Genomic DNA, 17,612 nt, shown 5'->3' on the forward strand with positions numbered 1-17,612 from the left:
GCTCGTGCATTACATTCAGGTCACACGGAGGTAGGAAAACGATTATATCGCAGGCCCCTAAATCTGTGCCTCCGCTTCCAAATCAAAACACAGACAAAATACATGAAGGGACTGGTGGTGATGAAAAGAAAATGTGCACAGGAGCACACGCGAATCGGCAGAATTTGCGTGAATCATCCCATGTCAACCTGTCACATGGACTCCAATGCTGCGTGGTCGTGGGCGTGGCCTGAGCGTGTGTGGGGAGGGGCCGGCTTGTTCGCACACCTCGGCCGTTCGTCACCGCAGCGCGCAGAGCCGAAGGCTGCACCGGGACGCACTGCGCGCACTACACCGCGGTCACTAACTGCACCGTCTGCGGGCCGTTTGTTTCGCGTGTGTCGCCACAACCCCTCCGAAGGCTGCGCTGCATTTGGGGCAGATGGTATCGGGCCGGCCGGCGAGCTTCCTCCCAGCGAAACACTGCCTCGCCAAACTCCAGTTGTCCAAGTTGGAGGAGAGATGAACTTGTGAGAGCCGCGGCCCGGGAGGAGGACACGGACGCGCTCGGTGCGTAAATACGCGCGTTGTTGTTGTTGTTGTTGTTTTTTTTGGGGGGGGGGGGGCGTTGACGTGCGGACTTAACTTGGCTCGTCGTCGCCACTTTATCCAGAGTTTTTTCGTATCTCTCCCGTTTCCTGCATGCGAGGAGAGGGGGGAGGAGAAGGAGGTGGACCCTCGCTCAGTCGCCGGTCTCGTGGCTTCTTTGTATACAGAGGCAGCGGCGGCGGCGGCAGCATCTGTGTGTAAGTGCATGGGCACACCGCGTCTCCGGCTCCCTGCGCCACAGCTTCCACCGGGCTAGGTCCACACTGCACGTGGGCTCCATCGGCGTGAGGAGAGGAGTATCGCAACTTTACCCGCAGCTTGTGTCTGCTTTACCCCCTTTCAAAAAGAGAGAAGAAGCCGGGGTCAGCCTCGCCGCCTGTCCCTCTCCGTCTCCTTCCCTGCGCGCCTGGATTGTAAACGGCAGAAACAAATTGCGCACCGTGCAGTGGGCTACAGCTGCAGCTGCGCGCCCCCGACACACACACACTCACACCATGGATGTAAGATTTTATCCGACTGCTGGTGGGAATTCTATTCCAGGAGATCCACCGAACCTGGATTTTGCCCACTGTTTGGGCTACTACAACTTCAACAAGGTGAGTTGGAAGCCTCCCCCCTGCGCCGTGCGCCGTGCGCCCTGCGCCCTGCGCCGTAGCCCAGTTCGGACCAGGCTGCTGCTGGTGCTGAAAGTGTCCGACTCGTGCAGCCTCTCCAAATTAATCCCACAACTAAGTCATATGCTAATTTACCACAATTGCCTCCATTTTGGTCCACTTCCCTTTTTACGCGGACTCCAGCCACGGTCTCTCTAAAGTTGCCTAATGAATAACCCCCCCCCGCCACAAACTTTGTTGTTGTGTATTACTGCGGACAATGGAAGTGCGGTGACTCTCTGTCTGCCTCCGACCTGTCTCATTGCACTGCTCAACTCTCAGCACTCTTCAGTGATGTGATCCACAACTCCACACTGTCATGTTCGACAACCGGCGCTGGACCATTGCATCAGCTGCCCACACTGAATCAAATGTGATGAGAGGGTGATGCAGCGAATCTGTTGTCAAATAAACTCTGCGCTGCACGACCCTGATCCTGGTTACATGGTCAAACATGTCGGGGAAACATTTGTTTGCCCTTTGGCGTGTAGAAGTCTCAAGTGTCCTTCTCTTCTCCTTCCTTTGCCCGAACGCACAATAATGTCAAAGTCACACACTCACACCACATAGTCTGTTTGCACTTTACAGTTTGAGTATTTCCCCCTGGCTTTCTGTTCCTCGGTGTTGCACACAGAGTTTAAAACGAAACCCCCTGATTATCAGTTTACAACTCCACATGTCTCTACATTGACTCACAGAGAAACAGACGGCACACTTGTAATCTGCTCTGTTATGAATGTGTTCATTGTCAGCATTGTGCAGTGTTGTGCGCACTCATCTTAAAACACGGCATCAGTAAACCCCTCAGCCTGTCAACACAGTTTTCTGGACTCACTCCCAGATGCAAAAAGGAGTTTTATACACTTTACTACGTCTGTATACAAGTACACTGTTTATGAGTTGTTGTTTTTTTAATAATAACACATTGCAGAGGCCCAGCAAGTTTATTAAGACTCAGAAAAAATGTGAGAGAGGGGTTATTGTAAAAACACTGTTGATGGTTTGTGATGTTTTGTCGGTGATGTAACACTTGAACTATTGGGCCAGTGATCCATCAGCAGCCCGACTCCCATGTGCCCCGGCGAGAGGGAACATCACTATGACAGGCACAAATCACACAACAGTGGCGTGCGGTGTTTAAAAAGTCTAAACAATGGTACCTCTACCTCCCCCACCCCTTCTCCCCCTCCCCCCCCTCTCTCTCTCTCACACACACACACACACACACACACAAACACACACACCACCCAATCCCAAATTATTCAGCCCTTGCAATCTGATGCTGTTCAAAAACAGTGACCAGGTTTCTCACTGTTTCATCAGCTCTTTGTCATGTGGCCAAGTTGTCATATGTGCCCAATTTCATCATGTCTTCATCAGCCATGAGACATTTTAACTGCATTGCCTTTGAATCGGGTGCAGGAGTCGAAGTGCAATTTTATTCCTGCTCATAAAATTCCCCAGGTCAAGTGAAATTTTCCATCTGCAACAGTAATTGGCCACAATGCAAAAAAAGGAGGTAGAGAGCGAGAGGAAGGGTGGTGAGAAGGAGCTCATGCAGGATCTCCAGCAGTTATGTTGGAGAGACAAGAGACGGAGAGTAGAAAGCATGTGTTTCATTCCAACTACAAAGCCTTCCCGTGGTGAACAAATAGATTATTTCGCATGCATCTTTCAAATCAAGCCGCCCAGTATATTCGAATCAACCTGCTGAAAGGTAGCACAATGCCGAGCGGTTAGTCAGCCAAAAGATGTGGCGTGCTTACAAGTCACACACGACTAGAGCCTCACAAAACAACCTCCGGGAGATTCATAGTTTTGATTTGAAAACAGGCAATGCTCCCTGGCACCGGAAATGTGTAATCTTAATGACAACAGAGACAGAAGGGGCCCAGAGGCACTTTGAAAACATCACAGATTCTTTTAAATTTACAGAAAAATCCAAACGAGTGGCACAAACTTAATTAGGTGCTGCAGTCATGACTAATGAAGCCGCGTGCTTTTTGGCACCCAGATGAAGGCGAAGCAGCGGTCCCGGAGAGAAACATGCCACAATTCCACACAGATGATTGATATTCGGCAAGGAATGTAGCTGCTCTGCTGAAATATGACAGAATCGGACTTTTGTTTCGTCTTTTTCCGAAACTCCTCAAAGCAAACTGCATTTAATGTTCAAAAAAATCACAGAAACAGACCTTTCAAAGTGTGGAGGTCGGTGACAGGGCCCGTCACGGCAGGGCCCGTTTCTCTTCTACTAACTTGACTAAGGGTTGAGCACAGATCAGTTTTGCCGGACAGCATCCCCACCAAGGCCCCCCCAACTGTTACTGACTTTTTGTTGGTAGCTTAAAGAAAATGTTAGTGGCTACTTCTATATAATGTCAGAAGACGGAACTTGACAAATGAGAGCTGCATGCATCATATGTGAGGCAGTCTGAGTTACGTGGTTTCTCTGGCCAGGCTCCTCAGTCAGACACGGCATTAACCAAATCCAAGCAGTTGTTTGGATTAGTCTGGTTTGGGTATTTGTAAAAGTCAAATGTGATTGACTTTAATGGTTCCATGAAAAAGACCCTGTGTTATTCCCATATTTATGGCCATCTGGTCTTTTCTTTTTTTTCTTTTCTTCCAAAAGGTTTAATAACGTTTAAGATACAGTATCCATTTAGTGTGGGCTTTCATTACCTCCAGTCAGAGACTGAAATCACCAACAGATGTTAATACAAACTCTTCACCTGCACTCGTGCTCGCACTTTAGGTTCATTCGCAAGACTCCTACCAGCCACCACGGAGACATAATCATAATTCTTTGTAGTTGTGAATCAACCATACATCCGAGTAATTGTATTGCACCGTTGCAGAGGCATGTGAACAAGAGGCTTCAGGGCACTTTGGAAATGGAAACTTACAAAAATAAATTGAAAGCTTTTGGTGCCTAGTAAAGCATTCCAATTAAGGACAAGTTAACATATTTTGAATCAATGACGGCTTCTGTTGATTTAAAGCTATAATCCTTAAGATTTTCATGAAACCATATCCCACTTTCGATGATCTCATCAGGTGAACAACTTTGCTTTTGTGGAAAACCACTCCTGTTCGTGTTCAGCATGAAATGTGATGGCGATTTTACTTTCTGTTGACAGATTCATTTTGTTAGAGCAACATTGAATAGTTTGGTTGGTTGCAATGTATACTGAAACACCAGTTGCTCTGCCCTCGAATCTCCGACAAGGTTGCTACATATCGTATGTTTGCTGTTATGTCCAGCAACTATGACAAAAAGCTAAAGAAACACAATTTTATTGTAGGACACGTTCTCTATTCCTCTTCATATTCATCTTTAGACATTTTATACGGAACATAGTTAAAGCACTCGAGTATATGTACTGTGCTATCTACTTTGTGTTGTATCATCCCATGATATCATGATATGAAAGACTTGACAATGAAAACAATAATTAGGAAGTCGTCCACACTGAAAGACTTTACATGAGGATGTAGGACGGCAGCTGCAATTATCAGAGGACTTTATAGAGCCTGTAAAATGTGCTCTAGGTGAAACAGAAGCCAACTCATGGTTCATGTGGCCCTTACTGACCCATGCAAATGAAAGGCAAACCAAAAGCAACAGAGTTTTGAGGAACGGGGGCAAAGATCTCTATGAATTACTGACTACTCACTGCAGCGAACCCATCGTTCTGATCAAACCTTGGCGAGCCAAGCTTCTTTTCTGTCTGCCGTCCCCGCTGCTCCACTGGCAGAGAAGGGGTTAACGCTCTGCTCAACCAGGGGCCTTGTGCACATCTCTCCAGTGTACACAGCTGGTGCCATTTCATCACACACACATTCTAAACATATCCAAACACAACTTAAAGTATGTGTGTGTGTGTGTGTGTGTGTGTTTAACCTCAGAGGCCGCCTGCTTTGTCAAACCCACCCGTTGATGGATATGACTCCGAGGTGCACGTTAAATGTTAAAGTGTCCAACAAGTGAATAGCTGATGTGTTTTGCTGAGTCTTTTGCTTGTAGCCTGTCAGGAGATGTAGTTCAACAGATTTATTAAACGCCTAATTTCCCCACTGAGATTTGAGTGTGTTATTTTTAGTCTGCCCACTCGAACACACTTGCACACTGTAACTTTGGAGTTTCCTGCATCTAAGACCGACGGCTCCGTCCGACCGATCGCTCCACTGGCGTGTCTCTCCTCAGAGCAGATGATCACCTTTTCTACATGCACACCATTCCACTTCTTCCACACTGTGTCCTCACTTAGGTCAGACAGGAAATCCATGTTTAAGGCGGTTGCTATGATCCTTCAAAGCCACATGGGTGACAGAGACATATTGGCGGAAACTGAAATGAAGACGGGCTCCTAGTGTTCTCATGGGTGAGGGTTTCTGAAGAGGAGACGCGGAATAGGGCTTCTCATCAAACCGTGAGCGCGGTAGTTTCTGATTCCTGTGGCACCCCACGATCGCAGCTGTCAATTCTGCACTCTGTTGATCGTGTTAAGATGTTGACATATGGCGGCGGGTGCACGTGCGTTATCACCCGCTACAGTGAGTCACGCTGAATTTTGTGTCAATATAATACAACTTGTTTTACCAGTTTCTGAACTTGTAGCAGACGTAGGAGCAGGTTGTCTGCTTTGTTTATGAGGTGGATGCGACAATAGGGCTCCGGAATCTTATACATAGTCCATTACCCAGATCAGCGGTCGTAAAGACCCCGTGTAATCCTGCCAGCGCTGCTCGTAAATCTTCTTCATTACATCTTGTGCCTCACTCAGTGTGCTTCACATTTAGGCAGACCACACAAAATTGTTTGTGTGTGTGACTTTTAAGTTATTTCCTAGAGGGTTAACCCTGGCCCCGGTTGGTCCCCGCTGAACTAAAGCAGCCTGTTCTGTCCAGAAACTGTGCAGCGCCATGACTGTTTCAACAACAACAAAAAAAAAACATGTCTCCTTCAGTGATACAAAGAGGATGAATGCACAGGAGAAACACATTTGTTATTGGATTTTGATCATGTACACGGTGTCGCTGCACCATCCATCAAACGGTGTAAGTGCCTGAGGGAAGATAGCTCGTTTTGACATTGGAAGTCAAACATTAATAGAGGAGTTATAAGTTAGTTAGAAGTCATGTATCCAGTTGTAGTCCTAAACGTGTGGAAAGGCTATTTAAGTATTCTGTAATTGATCACCGTTTTGTCTTCACAATGTCTTTTATAGCTTATTTCTGATCATCAGATCAACACTGTTCTGTGTTCTGTCGCTTAAATACTAATCGCTGCTTGCGTTATTACTCATCTCCAGAAAAAGTTATGTATTGCTCCATTAACATTAACGCATTCACAATTCCAATGTTTTATTATTCTAATTTTGGTTATTTCACCATATGCAGTTGAGCTATCCACACAAGGCATCAGCTGCAATGTTGTTTTCAGCCATATTTTGACGAATGGTTTTTTTTTTGTGAGTACTTTTGTGAACAAAACCATAAAACATCCATAAGTCACTGTTCCACACAGAGACTGAACTCCTCCGTGAGAAAGACGAAGGACTCTCTTTATTTTTCTGTGAATACTGTGCTCCTTTGAATCGAACAAGAGATATATTTCCACCATGATGTACTGTTTTAATCTGGGCTTGGCTCAGTACATCTCTGACAGCCTCACCCTTGCTGACTTATTAAAAGGAAAGGGGGAAAAAAATCCTCCCCGTGCCCCAGAAAACTGCTTTTACCGTGAATTAAGCAGTTTTCAAAGGGACCAGTCAATCACTTCTGGTTGGCTGATTCAATAAGTGTTGTGTCCCTTTAGTGGTTAGCCTCGCTGTTAAGGCACATTCATTTTTTAAAGCTTTCCAAAGAGGCACCCATTCCATGTTTCATAGATCTAATGTCCAATTCTCTTAATGGGCTCACAGAGCTGTATCAAAACATGCTGCTGTTTTCCTTTTAACTCGACTTGCTCGACTTAAGCCCTTGGCTCTTTTCAAGGAGCACAGGCCACTGACGAATATCCTCCTCCTCTCACACAGTCATGCGTGATATTCCGTAGACCGAACTAGTTGAATTCTAACCACTTGATGTATCGGACTCCTTCCTCCAGCTGTTACTGTCATTTTTCTTTTGGAGTCACTTTCCAATCGGTGAAGGCGGAATCACATTTTCTTCAATACATAAATGAGTCCTGTCAACCAAACTGGAATGACTGGCTGTGTGTGGGTTTCATTTTAAGGTTTGATTCGGCTGTGACCCTTCTAGCAAAAGCAGCCTACTCATAGAAATATTAGTCACTGTTCCAGCAACTGTACCATGTATTGAATATGACTTTCTGCCTCATTATGGGCAGTACATGTGTGTGTAGTATTACATTTTACACCGTGATTAATTGGCCCCTTTCCAGCCGCCCCCTGCCAACATCACACATTCCCATAATGCAGCGTGTTACCAGGTTGTTGTAAAAGGACTGACAATAGTAGCAGGTGTGCAAATATCCCTCCAACCATGTGGACAAAGAGCTTAAATGATGAGGGTAAATAGGACTTATCATTTGAATGGTGATGTAGATGGCACGTTGGCGCTAACTGCCACAGGTTTCAGTGAAGACTAACGTAATAAACATCTGTTTTTCACACAGCACAATCTGGAAGCATTACTTAAAACAACATCTTTTTTTTAATAATACGGACGTATATTCTGCTTTCTGGTAAAATAAATAAGATAGGTCACCGTCTCCCTTTTCACATGATTCTGTTAATGCTGGTATATGCTCAGTGAGTTTAACATGTACGTTTGTAAACTGCTTGTGGCAGTTGGATAATGTTCATGTGTATCTGAGCCGTAGCAGTAATACTGCAGCCTATAAAGCTACGCTACCTCCTAAATGAGCTTCGATAGTCTCCCAGCATTGGAAAACTGCCATCTCACCCTGCCACCGTTTAAATTAATCTTTTTTTTTTTACATACATGCGTTAGACTGAAAGGATTATTCATTGCCATGAATAGTATTTTTTTTTTTTGTCGTAGTTTATGTTCAGTTTGAGTGATATCAAGATCTCAATGGAGCGCACTGATGGAGGACTGTCTCATTATAGCGCTAAGTCCCCGGGGAGAATGAAACAGCTGTTCCAAGAAGAATGTTTGCCCTTTACATCCTCCCTGTACTTGGTCTGTCAGAAATGCGTATCCCTCTTAGACACCAATGTCACATAAAATACCTTCTGCACAGCAATTAAATGACAGTTACTTTTTACTCATGTTTTTTTTTTAAATTATGTCTGCCCTCTAATTTTCTGCCATTCTCTGATCACTCACAAATTACACCTATTTTCACAACCTTTATAATTTCCTACCATAAGGAATTTGGGTAAAGGTGTTGACTGTGCAAACTTGACTTGAAGGCATGAGACGGGAGACACCAACATCTTTCAGTATTGATCTGAGAGCATTATTATTATAACCCCTGTCCTAACCAAGAACTTTGAGTTATGACCATCAAAACATTAATCATGCTTTAGCTGTCAAGACTGGACGCTGTCAGGGGAAGATTATCAGAGAGATGACAATTTTGGGAAACACTCATTTTATCACTCTTTTAGCCATAATTACACAGCTACTGCCTTCATTTGAATGAACAGCTCTCAAGCTGTACTGAAATATCACTAGTTTTGCGATGTTTGGTAACTTGAGAATCGCACAGTATTAATGAATCTGTCAATTTTTTGTTCAGTTACGTGATCAAAAGGAAACAATGGACATGGCCACAGTCAAAGCTCCAGCCACATAATAAAGGTCCAGTCCCTGAAACCTCAGATGGGATTGGAAAAGAGGGCCATGGCATTTTTGAGGCAACTTCTGATATTTTCAGGAGTTTAAGTCAAGGCTCATTCACAGCACGTCCTTGTTTATTGTGATGTGTGTGTGTGTGTGTGTTTCGTCTTGGCCCGTGGTCTCTCACTTGTGGTCGTATTGTGGGATGGCAGCAGCAGAAACAAGATCAAGGTCTGTGAGGCCTGAGCATTGGCAGGGTTTCTCTCGCTGGACAGCCACTGACTATTCTTTCAAATGACATTCCTCCCAGGGAAACCGATCCACTTCCTCGTCTTTGGAGGTTCTGACTCTTGGTGTAACTTTACAAATACCTGAACAGCCTTGGGGAAAGGGTTCTCTCTTTTATTAAATAGTCTCCACTCTGTGTGTGTGTGTGTGTGTGTGTGTGTGTGTGTGTGTGTGTGTGTGTGTGTGTGTGTGTGTGTGTGTGTGTGTGTGTGTGTGTGTGTGTGTGTGTGTGTGTGTGTGTGTGTGTGTGTGTGTGTGTGTGTGTCTCCCGCTGATAAACAAGCAGAGAAGCTGAATGATTATACTGTTTCAGCGGCATTACAGGCAGCTGATTAAAGTGTTATGTCGGAGTTAGCCAAGGTTAACCGTCCATAATGAAACACTTTGAAAATAATGATACGCTGCATGGTTTTATGAAGGTTTGTGGCTGCTCAGCTCAGCAGTGGTGACCTTCAGCAGTTCCACGAGCTAATCGTAGTGATCCCACTGCACCCCCGTAGTTTCGAGACTCCATTAGCTTCTGATATGCATCTAGGAGAGCAGACCTTGTACAAAGTCCGCGTCTGAAACCATTCTTGTGTCACTGACCATCACTTCCAACCCTCATCATGGCGCATGTGTTCCATTGCGGCTTTCATCTGTGAATGTTTGATATGTGGCATGGCAGGCCATGATGGAGTTGTAAGAAAAGAGCAATTTTGACATATTTTCATTTTTAATATTGTGGTAAATGAATTACAAGTGGAAGAAAAATGTTATTTCTTAGATTAACACTATTACCAGCTATAGTGCATTTTATAACCAGGTTTTGCAAAGAAAAGAAAAAAAAATGTCTGAACATTATTACATTACCAGTGAGTATTTGTCATCTTTTATTGCTGTGCATGCGGCCGGTTATTAAAAACGGCAGCACATTGTACACCTGGGCCGTCTGGATTATACTCTTGCCAGTACTTTACATTTTATATTGAAAACCGGCTGCTGTCCATGGTTAACAATTACTGAGTAAGTAATACCTATTTCAAAAGAGAAGCAACAATGTAGCAAAGAACACCTACAGCATATATGTTTGATCTAAAAGGTACTCAATCTTAATACAGCTTCCTGTAGCTGCACTTTTGTGTTTTTTATTTGTTATGTTCTTTGCGCATTAATATGTGTATAACAATAACATCATATATTTACGTTCTAAATAGAAATTAAAACTGAAATATGTTTTATAATAATATATATTGTAGCTACAATAATGTTTGCTGTTAATTTAACATGATACAAATGCTGTTGAAATGCCACACTGTAGTGCCTTGCAAATTGCTGATATATTATATTTTCTGCTGTAGGGGGGCTGCATTCCTATCAGCTTTAGGTGATGCTGCAGTGAATTGTCACCATATTTAGCTGGACGTGTATGAACATGTGTCCATCCTACAAGCATGAGTCCCAGTATACCCAGCCCTAACATAGTCATTGGTCTGATTGTTATGTGCTCGAGAGATGGCAGCTCTGTGTTTGGCTTTACTATTGGAGGCTATTGTTATTTTCAGAGGAATACACCCCTAACGGGAACTAATTAACAAATAAGAATAATTGCTCTGGTTCTTAAATCCATCACCATCGTCTCCCATAACAGGCAAGCTTCGAGCAGGAACAACAAAGTAGTACATAAATCAAAGTAGTTTCCTTTGCCAAGTCAGAACCCCCTGGGAGGTACCTTGGTGCTTAATTAAAATCCAGAAGGATCATGTTTTAAGTGTAGGTGAGTGAGCACTGAATAACAATGACACATCATGCCCCAGAGCCTCCGTGTCGTGTTTTGGAGAAGAATAACAGCATCTCACTTTTGTTTTCTGTACCAAAGAAATGATGATTTCATGTGAGAGAGGACAACCGTTTTCTGTGCGGCAGTGGCACAAGGACTGTGGTGAATTTAGCCACTCCTGGCTGCAGAAACTGCCAAAACCAGGATTGACGTATTAATCTCATAATTATCCGCACATGGTTATAATGAAACGGCTCATTATTAGACATAATTTGATGGCTTACCCTTTTAAGTGCATTGTTTATCATCCCCCTTAAGCCTTGTAATCCCTCGCATATACTGTATGTGCCAGCTACAACATCTAGCCATGCTTTAGTCAAAATATCACAGGTCATCACATAAAAGTATATATATATGATTAGTCTCACGGGTCCAACAGGATATTTACTGGAAGGTTACCCCGACGATTCAAGGTGATCCTGTGGAAACTAGTGAAAATGTCAAACTAATGCTAAATGTTAAAATGACAATATGAAACAACATCTACCCAAATCTCACCAAACCTTAGTTAACATTAACCGCCACAAGCTCCTGCTCATACCACTCTGAGCTGTTCCAGCAATACCCCTGCTTTGATCAAAACAACTCTGCCCACCACAGAGATCTAAAAGATGCCAAATGATGAAATCCCTGTAATATTTTGCAAAATGCCTGCATCGTTTTTTAAAGACTTAATAGCCTGTAATGCAAAAATTACTAAAGGTACGCAGACAGTTGCATCAACCGTGTCTGTATTGAATGTATTGTGGGATGTCGGAGGCCACCGTGGCAGTCCTCGGGGTCATCGTCACTGATCTTTGAGTTTCTTGATCTGACAGTTCTGCAGTGACCAGGCCGACCAGCACCGAGGGGTCTCTGGGCTAAATTATGTTATTGTGGTAAATCACCAGAAGACACAAGACGTGGAGGCACATTTCAGGGACAGCAATTGACATGTAAACTGTCCTACATACAGTTCTGTGTGCAGCTGTTTCTCCAAGCGTTGTAATTCTGATGTGCACTGACTCTAAGGAGAGGCTAAAAAAAGAAAAGTACATTAAAAAAGGGAATGTGTGTAGTTATCAGCAGAAGAAAACCCTCTCTCAAGTCAAATCCGCTCAATTACAGAGCTCTGGAGAGCTATCCCCAAGCAACCCTTCCACTGGCTAATCAGTCACAGCAAATTGCAGTGGTGAATATTTCAGACTCGACAGATTTGAATAAAGACATCATGATTATTTCACTATTGTACAGTCCCCTCAAATAATTCCAGACTTTAGCCGGAGCCAGCATAAACTGGACGACTTCTGATTTCGGGAAGGGGGAACATTTTGAGTGAGAAAAGCAAACACGCGGGCTGTCAGTCAATGCGGCGAGCTAATTGGGCCAATCTCTTTAGCGACGATGAATGAAGAGATTAACTCTCCCTATGTGTCCGGCGAATCTCCCCCTCCGGCTCCAGGTAAATTAGCTGATGACAAGTTGACAGTGGGAATTCTGTTCCTCACTCCGACTCGAAGCTGCAGTCTGTTTTTACAGCACAGTGCCCCCTGTTGAAATCACTGATTTTGTCATTACGGGCTTTGTTTATATATTGATTAATTGGATCAGCGCGACGACTGTCTCTCAGGGTTTGCTGACTCATTGCACCTTGACGGACATGGGAAACCATTTTACTATTAAGTTATTTGCATTTAGTTGCTAGTCAGCTTTGCACATGCATAACAAGATGCCAGGAGCTACAATATGACACGTTCTGATGCTCTCTGCAAATCGTTTACGTTGGCGGAGAATTGGAGAACCTGGTCAAGAATGAGCCTAATGAAGACAAATGAGGAGTGATGGGAGAACATGTGCTCGTGAAGGTGCGAGTGCAGAGCAGACTGTGCAGTACTCTCATTTATTTCAGTGGAGAAACTCACAGTGTGATCCTAAGATAGAGGTCAAGGCTCAAATACAGAAGATGTTAGCCTTTTTTAGCTGCCTGCACTATAGAGAAAGGATAAGTGTTCGGAGGGAGCTGTGCTCAAAGAAGGAAATCTATAGAGCTGTAAAGGAGGGTTGTACACATACAATGTGTGCAATTATTTTCAATTGTAAAAAGAGACAGATTCAGGGCTGATTGTTTTTACACTCATGTGCGGTAATATTGGGAGAACGTGCCAAAGCTCAAAGGCAAACCATTGTGTACATTCAATGAATTATTACCTCCAGCAAGGAGTTATGTTTCCACCCTTGTCTGTTTGTTTGTCAGCAGGATTATGCAAATGGCACTGAACCGATTTGCACCAAACCTGGAGGGATGGGGCAGGGGGGAGGGAAGAACCAATTAAATTTTGCTGTTTCTCTAACATTGTGTGATGGGTTGAGACGTTGTCATCAATGTAAATAAAGTAAGGATCTTGAGGAAAAACACAGATTTATGCTGATCTGGTGGAAGGAACTGCTGAATCCGAATCACTCAAACTCACAACAGCAACATTTAGAAATGCTTACATCAGTATTACATTAATGCAACAAAAAAATTGCATAATAACAATATCAGTCAGAAAATAGCAACAAAAAAAGTCATTAATGTATTTGGCCTTTCTTTTTTCTTTCAAGATTTCTATTATAGGAGCTAGTCTGACTATCCTATGCATATAGGATTGTTTGGGAATGGAAGTGTGGGATGATTGACAGTCATTTATTATTTAACTATCCATACTGTACATATATTGCACATGCAAGATTTGGTTGGATTTTTATTGGTTTGCCTGACGTAAGTTTTGAGGAAAAGGCATGAGTAGAATAGATTCTTGCATATAGAGCTTTTTTACTGGTTTTTTTTCCCACGTTCCAACAACTTACCTTGTTCTTTTAAAGCACCACTTGAACAGACCTCCAGGTCCCTGCGTGTCTTTGATCTCCCCCTCTCGCTTTATATAGATGAGAGGAATGATTTTTTGGCATTATGACTAAAAGACGTGTCGTGTGTCTTTGGTCCCAATCTCTTTAAATGTCAGTGCAATGATATGGAATCAGAGTTGAAGCGTAGTGTTTGTAATTATTCAAAGCCGGTATCTTAATCTCGCGGCCGCTTTTGAAGAATGAAATGTTAAAGTGACATTTTGAGTTTAACTACTGTTAAAAACATTAGTGGAGCACTTCGCCTGACGGCTGCTCTCACGAGAAAAAACAATGTCTGCGACACGACAGCCGTCAGGTTTGCTAATGATGTCCTGGTGTGCTGTCAGTCTCGCAGACGAACGGACAATAGTATGCCAAGGAAATGCTTGAAATAGCTAATTGCCTCTAAGAGCCCGCTCAACCATTAGGTAACTACTATGTTTTCACAGATGTCTTTTCCAGCTGCCGTTGCATTATGGAACTCAAAGACATCGCAGAAGCAGTTCGCCGGCTTTCTTGATGAGCCCGTGTTGCTGCACATCAAGTCACGATGATTATAGATGCATTATTGCAACCGCAGTGGGGGATTAAAAAAGAATAAAAGGCACGTGCAGAATGGGCACAAAGCACAATATCCATATCTGTGCATTTTCATTATTTCACCTAATTTGCCCCAGTCATTCCGTTAATCTCTGCCAACTTGTTGATTGTCAGTTTGGAGACACATTTCTGGAGAGGAGCCCGAGAGTATTTGCAGCCGGACCTCTGTCAGTAGCGCCAAGCAACACAGCCACAAATTGGAATGTGGTACAGCTCTGGGAAAGCAGCCAAGATTTAAATTAGACAATAACCTCTGCTCTCTCTATATTGCCTCTCTTTTCCAGCTGCAGGCCTAGCCATTTGTTTAATACAGTCAGCCCTGTAGTATATAATAGACTGATATATGAGTCACCGCTCAGCAGTTTGTGTTTTTCAGATTTATAGAGATTGAACAACTGGTCGGTTTGTGCTTACTGTGGACTTATGGTAAGAATAACAGAAAAGACACAGGTTGCACACCAACCTGGAAAGTATTGCCACAGCACAAGCAGTAAGGTCTTAAAAATATTTTACTGGATCGAAACGGCAAAAACATTTAACACCTAAGCAGCTGCACTGTTACATATGGCTGTAAACATTTTAACGTGAACCGTAATGGTTGTTTTAATGGCACAACCACTGGAAAGAGAATATTTCATTTTCTAAGATGTGGACTTCTAATGACATTTATTGATGTCAGATACTATTAAATAAAGCTTAAAAGAATGCTGTACTCTACAATAATAATTAACTGGACTGAATATCTTGATGTTTTCACCTTCAGTACTTTGATGCCCTATACATGCATCACATAACAAATTGTTCTAATTCACAAATTCATATGTTTCCATTTTCTCCCATTACTTGATAAGAAACATAGGATTTTGTCGAGTCCTTCACTAAAAGCTCTTAGCTGTGCACGTTCCCAAAGCCGGTTATAATGAGTGTATTAGCCAGTAAGGGCACACAGGGAATAGAAAAATGCATCTGTGCTGCTAAAGCAATAAGAGAGGACTCCACTCCCAGCAGCTTTTCGACAGAGCTTTATGTGATTCCAAGTCCCAGAGCTCATAGGCACCCGACCATCCAAGAGAAGTAGCACAATCATCAACTCTAGCTCCACCAAAAGCTGAATGCTGTTCTTCTCCTGCATTGCCTTTAACAGTGTCATGTTTAGTCGCCTGCGTCCTTAACCCCACAGCAGCCTCCTGCTCTGTAGTAGAAGAGTGGCGAGCAGAGCAGAGGAAGCCTGGTTCAAATCCACACCACTGATTCCATCTTGAGTGGGAGTTGGTTCAAAGCTGCAGAGAGTAAACAGCCTTGAGACATGGCTTAGCCGTAAAAGCAAGACAGCACCACCACGCCAAGCCTTTCTCATGTTGCTTCCTCAAGAACCGTGTGTCCATGCAACAGCAGCCATTGTGGGAAAGCTAAACTATGTTTCTGAGGCCCTCTCCATCGTCTAAGCCCCTTTGTGGCTCTGGGCCAATGGCTTTGCACCCCGCCAGATCAAAGATGGCACCCCATTTAGCTTGTGCTTTCTTTTCGGATTTGCTCTTGAGAGTACAGAGCAGACTTGACCTGCATATTATTGAGACTACTGGGCTCAGACTACGGGTCCATTATGACAAATGCTGAGACCATCTTTGTTTTGGCAGCATTTGCAAGTCTTAGGCCTTAGAGAAAACAGTAGCTATGGTGAACCTTAGTGTATTTTAGCTCCATTGTGTAACATGCTGGCATTGGATGTGGCGGTGCTACAGAATCACAGTGGTAATGTGTTACTGTATTGTCACAACGTTGGCTCTTAAATCGACATTTACACATAAAACCTGATCACAGAAGTTTGGAATGTCCATGTTTTTTCTTTTTTTTTGAAGTCTTGATAATGATTTAAAATATCAAATGAATAGGGAATGTACAATTAGAAAATACGAGTTTTAGCCATGCTAATGGTGTGGCACTTGGGTCCAAACTGAAACTGTTTAACAACTGTTGGGAGGATAGTCATTCAATTTGTACAGTCTGTCATCTGGCACCACCACGAGGTTCACATTTGTGATTTTGGTTAATATTGCATGCTAAAAAAAATCCCAAAGGTTAATTTCATTTTAAGAGCCACAGTGCAGTTACAGACATTAGGGAGATAATCTTTTTAAAAATTCATATCATGTGACAAGCAGCTTTTGACCTCACCCAGCCTCATTTGAAAAGAAATGCAAAGATCTTTCAAATGTTGTTTCACCCTGGTCTATTTGCGTCTCCATGTTATCACTTTTAAACACCGTGTCAGTGCTGAATATAAATCTAGCCCTGAGGAATATGCTGAACGCACCAGCTATAACTTCCCTTTCTACTGTCTTTCAACACTGCTATAATGACTGGGAAATTAAAAAAAGAAAAAAAACATAATGTATATTTGCTGAACTGTGAAATCGCTTAAGGTTTCTCCTTTATTATGATAGTTAAGCTTGTAATTTTGGTTGGATATGCAAACTTAGTTTCATGCCCCATGACATAATTGTAATGTTCATGTACCCTGTAGTGTAGTTTGAGGAAACAGAGGCTCTGCTTTTGGCTTTGCTCAGGACAACCTCCATCTATAGTGCCATGCTCTCATATTTTAGAGACCCTAGTGTGGACATCTTCCAGAAGTTAAAGGTCCAAATTTGAACATGAGCCTCATACAGGTATAGCACTTGTAGGAGCAAACACACACCCGGATGTGTTGTCCACATGAGTTTAAACTGCTCCTTCAGGTTTTGTCTTGAAGAGACACATCAGTGCACAGCACTGAACAAAACTGTCATGATTCAGATCTCAGATAAGACTGAGACTTTTGCTCATGCCGGATGCTCTGCACGACTGTGAAGATACTCACACTGAGCGGCAAAGGAAGAGCGAGATGCTACAGTAAACTTCCCTCGATGCTACCTCGTGTAGTTGAGGACCAGCAGTCCTAATGGTGGAAGACAGTGCTGGGCTGGGGGAGTAATGATTTCAGCTTCAAACTGAATTACCAATCGATTCGGCCTGCA

The 17,612-nt window shown here is 43.3% G+C and overlaps 1 protein-coding gene across 2 annotated transcripts in view; it reads left to right on the top strand.

Annotated features, from left to right (window-relative positions):
* Positions 1 to 260: 260 nt before the first annotated feature.
* The window catches only part of tox3 (TOX high mobility group box family member 3), a 38,937-nt gene continuing 21,585 nt past the window's right edge, over positions 261 to 17,612 (top strand). The window contains exon 1 of one of the 2 annotated variants that reach the window (XM_035629106.2): positions 261 to 1,184. In XM_035629106.2, the coding sequence (XP_035484999.1) occupies positions 1,083 to 1,184 (102 nt within the window). In that variant the 5' untranslated portion in view covers positions 261 to 1,082. The remainder of the gene's footprint in view (positions 1,185 to 17,612) is intronic. The other variant, XM_035629107.2, reaches the window with a different exon arrangement.

Source organism: Scophthalmus maximus, chromosome 4 (genome assembly GCF_022379125.1).
Source record: "Scophthalmus maximus strain ysfricsl-2021 chromosome 4, ASM2237912v1, whole genome shotgun sequence".
NCBI lineage: Eukaryota > Metazoa > Chordata > Actinopteri > Pleuronectiformes > Scophthalmidae > Scophthalmus > Scophthalmus maximus.